This window comes from Rhinichthys klamathensis, unplaced genomic scaffold (assembly GCF_029890125.1).
Source record: "Rhinichthys klamathensis goyatoka isolate OS25496 unplaced genomic scaffold, OSU_Roscu_1.1 h1tg000235l_1, whole genome shotgun sequence".
Taxonomy (NCBI): domain Eukaryota; kingdom Metazoa; phylum Chordata; class Actinopteri; order Cypriniformes; family Leuciscidae; genus Rhinichthys; species Rhinichthys klamathensis.
The window spans coordinates 282964-295182 of record NW_026606758.1 but is presented as its reverse complement, the minus strand read 5'-3'; the positions used below and the strand labels follow the sequence as shown (position 1 = coordinate 295182).

Here is a 12219-nt window from a genome sequence, read left to right as displayed (position 1 = left end):
TTATATTTTTATTACTGGATTTATTATTAGCTTTAACTCACCAACCCCCTGCTTTTCCCTCGTGAACCCCCAGAAAACCCTGGCGCCTGGCCTATAGGTATTTTTGTTTTGTTTTGTTTGTTTTTTTGTTTGTTATTTGAAATGGGGCAGGTAGATTAGCATGTTGGCTAAGACCTAATTACAAAAAAGCATTTGTCTTGCAAAGTAGTTGAGATTCTTTGAGAACTCAACTTTCACTTGATGATGAGTTGATTTTCCTATAGCCTAACCTTTTACAACAACAACAACAACAACAACAACACAGCATTTAAAGAGCACAACTGCGCGAGCCTTTATGATGTCACAAATGTTACAGTTTTTAATGGCATTCATCATCATCATCAACTTTATTTCCAGACTCTGGGTCCATTCAGAAGGCACAGACATATCATGCAACATACATAAAACAGATACATATACAAAGAGATAAAAAGATACAAAAAGATAAAAAAAGATATAGGCTACAAAAAAAACTACAATACGGCATTTCTATAAAATACACTTATACCAGTCTTTCCATAGTGATGATTGGTATCGTTATCGTATGGCACTAAACCTAGGATTTACTAGCAGCATAACAATGCTGTTCTGGGAATCATTCAGGCGACAAATGAATTTGTTGATGAGTCTCCTCAATAATGCCTGAAAGGTGCTGACCCCTGCATTTCAAAACAGGTCACTTGCACTATAGAGCAAGGTTTGTTGAGCAGTATCCTCATACAGTCATTATAAGCAACCTTAAGCTTCTGCATACTAGCCTTTTTAAACTTATTCCATAAAGGAGCAGTATACAAAGGAGTGCAATATGCTTTAAACAGTCTAATTTTGACGTCATCCGTGCACCTGTGGAATTTTCTTACCAGCATGTTAGCTCGGGCATATGCGACGCTGCCTGTATAAATCCTCATCATCAGATAATTGATCTGTAATGTAATGACCCAGGTATTTCATTTTATTACAAACACTCATCACTTGTCCTGACAGATAAAAGTCTGGAAAACAAAGATCTTTGTCCACTTTTGTCCTACATACAGTATCAATACAGCACTCTTTTTGGCATTAAACAACACATCAAATTTCACAACATATTCAGAGCAGATATTCAGTAGCTTCTGAAAACCATTAAAGTCTCTTGCTCATTGTGTAGGTTGACGTTTTCGAGTATTTGATATCAAAATGACGTTTTTATCGGTTTTATCATGGGACAGCTAAGTTCACGACCAAACAAAGAGCTTGATATGGAGTGTGTACGAATCTTGCTACTAAACCACCAACATGGTGGAGAACCATCCTCATCGGCTTGATCAGACGCCTGTTGGTGCTGCTGAGATTGATGGAGGGAGAGAGGAAAAAAAGAACAAGACGAGTTACTGGAAGTGCCCACTCTCCACTTCCCTCTAAAAACGACCTGGTTCAGGCTGAGAAGGACTACCAGAGTGAGGGTGGATTATATCTGAAACTTATTATCGTTGGAAAAATCAATCACATAAACATGTCATCATGATACAAGTATTTGATTATTGGTTGATTCTTCAAGTCAAAAGTGGCACTAAATAAAGAACCTCTCTAATTTAAGGATGCAATATTTTATTCATTTTATTTATTTGGTATGTGTCACGTTACAGTTACAAAAAGTGGAAAGGAGGACTCAAGTGCAGTAACGGATGATTTATTAACAAAAGAAAACAAAGCACAAAGCAAAAACCCACAAGGGGGAAAACACAATAAATGAGACATTAAACAAAACTGAACTTGAAGAACAAACACTGACTCTAAACACGAAGACCATCACACAGAAACTGGGAAAACATATGACAACAATCCAACAAAGACTGCAAACAAGAGGAGACTTAAAAAGGGAACAAATCAAGAGGGAACAGGTGGAAGAACTCAAACACTAATCAGGTAACAAGGGGGAGGGATCAAACAATAACGAGAGCACATGGCCCAACATAACAAAGACACCCAAGTGCAATACAAGACAGGACAGACACCTGACAGTATGTAGATCCAACATCTAAAGTCATAGTCCCTGTTGCTAAGGAACAGCTAGAGCAGGATGTCTTCGACAAGGATAAGAATAATAAATCTATGAGAATTAGAAAAAGCTAAATTATAAAATTAAAAAAATATAAAAGGGTATTTCATGCTAACTACAATTGTTTATCATTTAACAGACATCAGAATCAGAATGAGCTTTATTCACCAAGTGTGCAAACACATTAGGAATTTGTTGTGGTGTTATAAATTTGGCCAAAACCTTCCATATCTGTTTCCATATCGGATCAATGACTGGCATGGTATGACTGACCTCTGTGCACAAGCTAATTGTTAATTCTTTGTTTTGTTGATCAGGTGGCCGTGATATTTTAGTGAAGGGGCCATCAAAGTGGTAAGCTGCTATGTTATTGATTCACAGTTAATTTATAACATCTTATTCATGTTAATCACATACTACAAATTATTTTTCAGTAGGCAAACTGTTTTGTGAGCTAAGTCCTTATTTTGGAAACCACCTCAATCTGTCATAATTTCTTTCTTTTAGGCTGGCTATCCCAAACTCCTCCCCATGGAGATTGACTCATTAATCACCAATAAGGGCCCCAGCGTTCCCAGGGCCCCAGGACTGGCAGGACAACACAGACAACTACATCATGGTCGACAGTCCTTGTCTTGCATTGACTTGTTGAGCTTCATGGAGCTCCACCGAGGAAGCCTTAAAGAAAAGACAGCACGTCATATCATCACGCTAACGTTTGTTGCGAGCATGGTGCTTCCGTCGATCATCAAATACAAGAACCTGCTGGTAAACCAGGACACCATGGAGGTCAAATTGATTGACTTTGGGTGTGGTGCGCTCATGAAGGAATCTGCCTTAAAAGTCTTCATTGGTAGCCTATGTGTTGTGAACTGCTTTATTAATGAACTCATAGAAATGCATCCCATAGTCAACTTGCTGTGGAAATGTATTTAACCGCAGACAACATCTCTTTCCTCTATAGGCACAATAGTCTGTCCTCCAGAGTTCAAAATCAACTGGTGACAATGTGGACACTATAGCCTCCTATTCAAAATTAATTGAATAATGAATAATGCAATTGAATAATGAAATAAAAATTAAAAACTGCATAGTCTTCACAATATGATTTAAATATTGATTCAAAGCTACTAAAGTTATTCAATCAAAGTGAAGAAAGTGATTTTTTCTTTTTCTCTTGTTGTTTGATGAACATTAAGGATAGACAGCAGCAGGTATGCTATAGGCTGCTGCCACTATAAGAACTAATGCACGACATTGGCACACATTTGATTTCTTTCCCCGTTGTTTTCCTTGTGTTTATACGTCAATATTCGCTAAAATGGTTCATTCAGTCAAAACGGTTCATTGCGCTTTTTTAACACAGTTCCCGCGCTGTATTTTCTTATTCATAACAAGACAGTAAATTCACCCAATACGGGGGTCCTTTTGTAAAATATACTTCCGACATTACAATGTTTTTATCAAATAAATGCATATTGTTTACAACAATTCTAAATTTACAGTTATAAAACCAGTTACAGCTTTAGCTGGCTCTTTCTTGGTGTAAATCCTTCCCCTCGTGTGTCTGTCTCATGCCTTCAGCGACTGCACAAACTCCCTGTAATAATAAACATAGGCATTAATTTTGCTGCCATTATCTAATATTTTCTGTCATTAAGTGATGTATGTTCAACATTATAGAAAGTAATGCATAGCTTACTCATAATAAGTTGCTTATTATAGAAAGTATTTCTCCAGAGCTGTCTTTACTTGTAACATGTTACCCCTAGTATCATGCATCTCCTATGAAAATGCTTTGAAATCTTAAAAATGAATAAAACATGACATCACCTTATGATATTTGGCAAACCAGGGTCTTTATAGAGACCATTATGAAGATATCCAAGCGATCCATCAAATGGTACCAGCTTGACCCGCTCATCTGAGTTCTCTGAGTTCTGGGCCTTTTTTGCGATTCTGTAAATCTGAACCAGAATAAATGTAATTTAAAACAAATATGTATTTCCAAATTATTTTTTATAAGGTAAATTAAGTTTCATACACGTAAACTCAAACCTCTTGAGCCGAGGCGAATGGCACTAAATGGTCGTCTTCAGCATGGAGAATCATAATAGGAGTTCTAATTTTCTGCAAACTATCAAAAAAGAAAAAGAAAAACGAGATAAGTATTTTACAACAAATTTTCATATTTAACATTACACTGGCATTCTATTCCAATCACATTTCTACTCATATTGTTAAATATATATTAATTACTTTAGTGAAACAATGTCACATACTTCTTATTAGTTGGAAAGACCACAATGTTGTTTTTAAGTGGATTGAAAAGGAAGAACTGAATGTATGGGAACTTCCAATAAAACTAGAGAGAAAAAAGAGAGATGGACCAAACAGATTAATGACCCATATCATCTTGTGTGGTTTGTCCATGTAAAGTATGAATGAACTTCATTATCATCATAATTAAATTGTTCAAGTTAAGTACATTTTAATTTGTAAGAAAATCCCAATTACAATGTTGTGAAAGGTAGGTTTTAAAAACATTTTAAAAATGATCAATAAAATACCTAATAAAAATATCTAAAATTAAAACATCTGAAACTCATTTGTCAGGACCAGTTGTTTTTCCATGATTTCTAAGATCCTCAACGTTACTTACCCAGGAAAAAGCGTGTTCAAAAAGTTGATTAGGTGCCACTTCCCCGGTTAGGAATGCACCCTCAAGTATTATTCCATCGAACTGTTTTCCTGTCAATAAATGTGCAGTTTTTTAATCAAGAAAAAATTACATATACAAAATAAAGAAAAATACACCATTCCATTCTTGCAGTCAAGAAAAGTGTGTAAATTATGTTCCCCATGTCTTTTGACTTTTGTGTTACTTCCTGTTTCTGTGCCATTTTTGTAGTCCCTTGTTTTTCATGTTGATTAGTTCCCTGATTGCTGATTCCCTGATATAGGCCTCGTTTTTCCCTTGTTCCTTGTCAGTTTATGTTTGCTGTGAATGAATGTAGATGGATCTTGTCTCTTCTCCTCATGTTCCCTAGTCTCAGAACTCTCTGTGCTCTCTCTTATGGTAAGAGAAGCCATTCTTGAGGCCAACTCTCTGGGCCCCACTTCCTGCTCCGCCCTGGCTCCCCCCACTTCCTGCTCCGCCCTGGCTCCCCCCACTTCCTGCTCCGCCCTGGCTCCCCCCACTTCCTGCTCCGCCCTGGCTCCCCGCTCTTCCTGCTCTGCCCTGGCTTCCCCCACTTCCTGCTCCGCCCTGGCTTCCCACTCTTCCTGCTCTGCCCTGGCTTCCCCCACTTCCTGCTCCGCCCTGGCTTCCCACTCTTCCTGCTCTGCCCTGGCTCCCCCCACTTCCTGCTCCTCCCTGGCTCCCCACTCTTCCTGCTCTGCCCTGGCTCCCCGCTCTTCCTGCTCTGCCCTGGCTCCCCCCAATTCCTGCTCCACCCTGGCTCCCCGCTCTTCCTACTCCGCCCTGGCTCCCCCCACTTCCTGCTCCGCCCTGGCTCCCCGCTCTTCCTACTCTGCCCTGGCTGCCCCACTTCCTGCTCCTCCCTGGCTCCCCGCTCTTCCTGCTCCGCCCTGGCTCCCCGCTCTTTCTGCTCTGCCCTGGCTCCCCCCACTTTCTGCTCCACCCTGGCTCCCCGCTCTTCCTGCTCTGCCCTGGCTCCCCCCACTTCCTGCTCCACCCTGGCTCCCCGCTCTTCCTGCTCTGCCCTGGCTCCCCCCACTTCCTGCTCCACCCTGGCTCCCCCCACATCCTGCTCCGCCCTGGCTCCACCCAGTTCCTACTCCACCCTGGCTCCCCGCTCTTCCTGCTCCACCCTGGCTCCCCCACTTCCTGCTCCTCCCTGGCTCCCCGCTCTTCCTGCTCCGCCCTGGCTCCCCCACATCCTGCTCCACCTTGGCTCCCCCCACTTCCTGCTCTGCCCTGGCTCCCCCCACTTCCTGCTCCACCCTGGCTCCCCCACTTCCTGCTCTGCCCTGGCTCCCCCCACTTCCTGCTCCACCCTGGCTCCCCGCTCTTCCTGCTCTGCCCTGGCTCCCCCCACTTCCTGCTTCACCCTGGCTCCCCCCACTTCCTGCCCCGCCCTGGCTCCACCCACTTCCTGCTCCTCCCTGGCTCCCCGCTCTTCCTGCTCCGCCCTGGCTCCCTGAACTGCTGGCTTTGCCTTGGTTACAAGGCCCACCTCCACCTCATGGCCGTCCATGACTTCCCGGTGGGAGGGTTGGGCTTTATGTTCCCCATGTCTTGTTTAGACTAGTGTTACTTCCTGTTTTGGTGCCATGTTTGTTTGCCATGTAGTTTTTAATGTTGATTAGTTGCCTGATTGTTTTTTCTTTTTAGCTTGTTACCCCTTTTGTATACTGTAACCCTTGTGTTTCCCTTGTTCTTTGTCAGCCGATGTTTGCTGTGGATTTATGTTGACATATTGTGTCTCTACTACCTGTGTTCCCTGGTTATCCTGCTCTTGCCTTGTTCATGTTTTTTCAATAAACCCCTCGCATTTAGATCTGCGTTTCAGCCTCACATAAAGCTACATGAAGCTTACTAAGCTATACAACAATGACAAGTGAAAAGTAAAAAGCAAGACAAAAACACTGAAAAGACATTGAGACAAATAAGAGCATAAAAATACGATCAGTCAAATTCTTACCTTCCTCCAGTAATTTCACTGCAGTATTAGTTGTTACTCTATTGAAAAAGAAACATACAGCTGTTATACTGAATATGTAGAAAATACATCTATTTTATTTAGTCATATTATATTGTCTTTATTGTTTTTTAATAGATTTGTAGAAACTTAGCAAAAGTCAATAAAAAAGCAGATTCTACACACCCACTACCAAGCGAGTGCCCCCACACACACACCAGGCTGTTTCCACTGCGTGCCTTAACCCAGTTGTACAAGTATAAGGCATCAGTACTCAGACCGGCCTCTGTAGGTTCCCCAGTGGAGTCCCCAAAACCTGACAGATTTTAATACATTTGAGTAAGCCTTGCCATAGAAAAATCATATTTGAAATGAGTTCCAATGATTGTGGGCTTAAGTGAAGTGACAACATTTTAACCCACCTCTGTAGTCCAACGCCAAGACATGATATCCAACAGCACTCAAGACCTGTATGGCCAAGACACTTCAGTCATTATCTCTATAAGTTCTTAGTCTTTCTACATAATGAAAAAAGTGAGTTTACTCACGTTTGAAATTCCAATACGATGGGGTGCAGATCTGTTTATTGAGGATACAAAGGTCATGCCAGCATCAAGACAAAAGCTAATTATTTACATGTATTTTCAATATAATGCAAAATGTATCACTTTTTAAAATCTATTTATTTAGAATTTTAAATAGTATATCCTCATCAAATACGAAAAATCACAAAGGAACTCAATGTGGTATTAGCCAAAATCCATGTGTGGTAATTGTATTTAAGGTAAAAAAGTTGATAATATTGTGGTAGTGTTTACACACTTATAGTTTTTATGTTTGGTTTCATTGGACTTCTTTTTTTCAAATAGTGAGGTTGCAAAATGATTGAATGTTGACATTAAGTGATATGCTGCAGTTGCCCATCCCAGTTTTTTACTAAGGTAAAGTGCAAAGCAGTGTGAAGTTCAATGCACAAGTTCAATGTATGTAAAAGATATGTATAGGGCCACTGATCAATGTCGAGAAATTATGCAGACATTGCATAGTGTCTGCATGGTTAGCATATCAAAGGGAATCTTTAGTGAACAGAGATTAAAAGTCTTAGAATAAAAGATGTTCTCTTGTGTTTTAAGTCGATTAAAGGTTTCTTGCCAAGTTCAAGGACAAGCATTAAGCTGGTTCAGGTCATACTTATCTGACCGCTACCATTTCGTCTACTTAAATGGAAAAAAATCGATCATAACTTCGGCAAACTATGGAGTGCCGCAGGGATCTGTGTTAGGCCCTTTATTATTCTCAATATACAGTATATGCTGCCACTTGGTAATATTCTAAGGAAACATGGAATTAGTTTCCATTGTTATGCCGATGACACTCAAATATATATTTCATCACAGCCAGATGAATACGCTAAATTATCCAAATTGACAGATTGTGTTAAAGATATAAAAGATTGGATGACGCGTAATTTTCTTTTATTAAATCCAGACAAGACAGAGGTAATACTTATCGGTTCTAAAAACCGTCCACAAAACCTTTCACAGCACGACTTTAACATATTAGGATGCCCTGTTACTTTATCCGCTACAGTAAAAGACCTGGGTGTTACAGTAGACTGCAACCTGTCTTTTGAAAAGCATATTTCATATGTTACAAAAACAGCCTTTTTCCACCTTAGAAACATTGCTAAGCTACGTAATATGCTATCAGTCTCTGATGCGAAAAGTTAGTTCATGCATTCATGACCTCGAGACTAGATTACTGTAATGCTTTATTAGCTGGTTGTCCTGCATCTTCAATAAACAAGCTACAGTTAGTCCAAAATGCAGCCGCTACTACTAGATCAAGAAAATATGATCATATAACACCGATTCTATCATCACTTCATTGGTTACCTATAAAGTTCCGTATTAATTACAAGGTATTGCTTTTGACTTATAAAGCTCTAAATGGTTTAGCTCCAGTCTATTTAACGGATCTTCTATCGCCCTATAATCCATCGCGTTCTTTAAGATCACTAAATTCGAGGCTTCTGGTCATTCCTAGCATATCCAGATCCACCAAAGGAGGGAGAGCATTTTCACATTTAGCTCCGAATCTCTGGAATAGCCTTCCTGATATTGTTTGTTGCTCAGACTCGTTCTCCCAGTTTAAAACTAGACTAAAGACGCATCTATTTAGCCAGGCATTCATATAAATTTTATCTTACAGTTACTGTAAATTCGGCCTCTACTTCATAAATGCCAGAGGAAAACTGGCCCCGACTGAGCCTGGGTTCTCCCAAGGTTTTTTTTTTTTCTCCATTGGGTCATCTGATGGAGTTTTAGGACACCATCGGGTCACTTGATGGAGTTTTTCGGTTCCTTGCCACTGTTGCCTTTGGCTTGCTCAGTTGGGGATATTCAAATTAAATGACCCATCATACCACTGATCAGCTCTACCAAACTTGGATGTCTTTTTCCAGTAATAAACAAACACTGTTAAGTTGTTTTGATTGATACTGTGAAGCAGCTTTGATACAATCTGTATTGTGAAAAGCGCTATATAAATATATTTGACTTGACTTGACTTGCCTGTTACCCCCATTGCCATGGAGGTAGATGAAAATTGGCGATCCATCCCCCAGAGCTTTCTCATACCACTCTAGATTCTGCCCCTGTGCCTCCTTCCATCTATGTTCAGGTACAGTATACCTACAAATTAATTATGTATAATGCAAAAACACAGAAAAAGAATATATTGACAACATCAATATTTGTTGTTATTGTTGTTTTATAGTTTTTGAGTATATATGTGATATGTAGGTGTCTTAAAACTAACCACACGCCCACTCTCACCCCCTCCTCGGGTTTGAGATAGATATTTATAGTGTGATTGAGACCTATATCTGAAGGTTGGCTGAGGTCAACATAGTCTGGAGAAATAAACAAATGAATTTATAGGAAAAATCCATAAACTACAACACTACAGATGACAACACATCAATATTGGTGGGGGGTAATTGCATACCAGAGAAGAGATGCATTAGAAATGGTATTGTTGCAGAAAGCACGCACATCAAAAGAAGTCCCATTTTAGTCCAAGTCCACTGAGATCTTAAGAAAAGAACATTCACAGAATCTGTCATTTTTGACCCAATGGGCTGTATTCAAGATGTGGTGAAGACAAATTTAGACAAATATTTAGCTTTTGCTTTCAACTCAACTATGTAGTTGTTAAATATTAAATGTTTTGTGTTGCAATGGTATGAACTCTGCTGAACGTCTGATGAATTGCACAAATAACCTTCTAAGTTTTAGCTTAGTTTTATTCCCGACAATGTCTTGTATTGCCTATACACATTTTTTTTAAATAACATTGCCGTATTAAAGTAATTTTCATAGTGGCACATTTTAAAGGTTATTCTCTTTTACAACCAATTGCATTAGCAGGATTTAATGAAACTGTTAGACATTGCCTGATATTGTTGCTGTTAGTTTTATGCAGTTGTTATGTAGTCACAAAAACAGGTCTACGCTGAATTACTTTTGAAGAAGTCAGTTTCTCTTTTACATTTGCCTTTTCATTTTAATATTGGCAGTCTTGCCTCGAGATTGTAGTGAAAATGAAACGTCAAATCACCAATTGCATTTTATTTTTCAATTTGACAGGGATGATGCATTGTCACTGTAAAATCAGTGAAAATCATTTAATTTCATTGTCAATTTTGTCACATATTTTGCATACAGTGTTCTTATAATGAAATTGATAATCTGGTTTTAGTTTTCATTTTTATCATTTAATTGATTTATTTAAAATTGGCAGAAAATGTCTTCCATAATAACAACAAATATGGCTTGCCTTGCATGCTCGTTCAAATCCGTAGGTTTCGTCAATCTTCCTGCAGACTGAAACTTTCTTTCAGATTTATTGATTCTTCTCTTCATTTTGCAGAGCAGGCAACACTCTCAATGGTTACTTTACACAACTATGGCAATCATTGACAAACAAACCCTGCAACTCACGGAAGTGGATGGGTGTAAAGAGCAAAGAGCATAGACTGGGCTTATGTGCACAGATTTTTAACGGGTTTTTTTCCCCTACTCAAGTCATTTGTGACTTATGAATATACACTGCTCTTGATATGCTTGGTTCAGTAATGAAAATAAAGTGCAACAGAAGAAGATATCATTAAATTTCCGCAGTGTAAATCAATGTCCAAAAACAAATAAGCATGTTTAGTGTGCATGTTTGTATAGCTTTACTTTGCAAACTATACACATATCGAAACACGCGTGTTTTATGGAGAATAACCCAGTTTAGGTTAGATTTATAGCACCATGGTAGCCTACATTATAATGTCATTTTAATGCTGAAATTCTCAGTAAAAAGATTACAGTGTCATTATTCATATTACATTTTTATTTATTTATTTTTGGCACAAAGCACTCTAGTCTACTCATCAAACATATCTTGCCTCTCTTCATACCAGCCAGCTGGCTAAAGTTCTGGCAAGGTTCTCTCAAAGTTATGAACAAACATTCTTCCAGTAACAATGTTCTCAAAACATTAGCACAAAAATTATATTTATTCATTCTGAAACATATTTCAGCTATATTTCTAAAACATTTTAGTTGAATAATGCTCCGTTGACAAAATTAGCTACACATTAGCGTTCACATATCCAAGATAAATCGTTTTAAAAACATTAAAATAATCTGGATATTTTGAACGTTCTAAGAACAAATTAAATGTACAGTCACATCACATTTAATGGACTTCAATGTTTGTGTAGAAGTAACGTTATCAAATATCTAGTAGGCCATTCATATATTGACAAATAAGTTAGCCTATATTCATTTAGCAAATTGAAATGGTGAATTTGTATATTTAATTAAATTGCTTATTTAAAAGTAGAGAATGCTTACAGCTTGTAATTCTAATGAAATTTTAGATTTTTGATGGAAAAATTTTTGATGAAAAAACCTATGGAAAAAACGGATGAAGATGAACCTTTATTATATTAAGCGTTTGAGAGCCTTAACTACATCACTTCCTGCTGCTGACGTCGCTGAGGAAACAAAGCATCGTTCAGTCGTGAAATGGGTGATAGTTTGATGTCTGTCAGAGAAACATTGTAAGTTTTAACAGTTCTGTAAGCGTCTATTGTAGGTGAACATCTCTGGTTTAATATTTGGTCATCTGGAGAACCATTAGCTAAGACAAATTACACGTACGTGCTCGCGCGCTAAATTCAAAATGACTTTCTGATTCTACTGACAGTTTCTAACATTTAACGTTAACAATCACCACAACAACGGTAAACATGCTTTTGAATTGCGCTGAGTAACGTTGCTTTGCACATTTTTGACGTGACACCTGACGGGCAGGTTTTCATATTTATCACTTTGTCTCAAATTGTCTGAAAGTCGTTATATGAGAAACATATTATTTTTATACTCCTATATATGAGCGTCCATTATGTATAGAAATATTGAT

At 38.6% G+C, this 12219-nt stretch overlaps 1 protein-coding gene across 1 annotated transcript; it reads right to left on the bottom strand.

Moving 5' to 3' along the window:
* Positions 1–3522: 3522 nt before the first annotated feature.
* Positions 3523–10742, bottom strand: si:ch211-117n7.7 (Monoacylglycerol lipase ABHD12-like). The gene is made up of 13 exons (XM_056265517.1): positions 10582–10742; positions 9751–9836; positions 9562–9655; positions 9315–9434; positions 7290–7320; positions 7164–7209; positions 6928–7057; positions 6745–6782; positions 4740–4828; positions 4360–4442; positions 4136–4214; positions 3911–4044; positions 3523–3677 (listed from the first exon to the last, which is right to left on the bottom strand). Exons 1-13 carry the CDS (start codon positions 10665–10667, stop codon positions 3650–3652), a joined length of 1044 nt encoding a protein of 347 aa, XP_056121492.1. The 5' UTR covers positions 10668–10742; the 3' UTR covers positions 3523–3649.
* Between the last annotated feature and the right edge of the window lie 1477 nt (positions 10743–12219).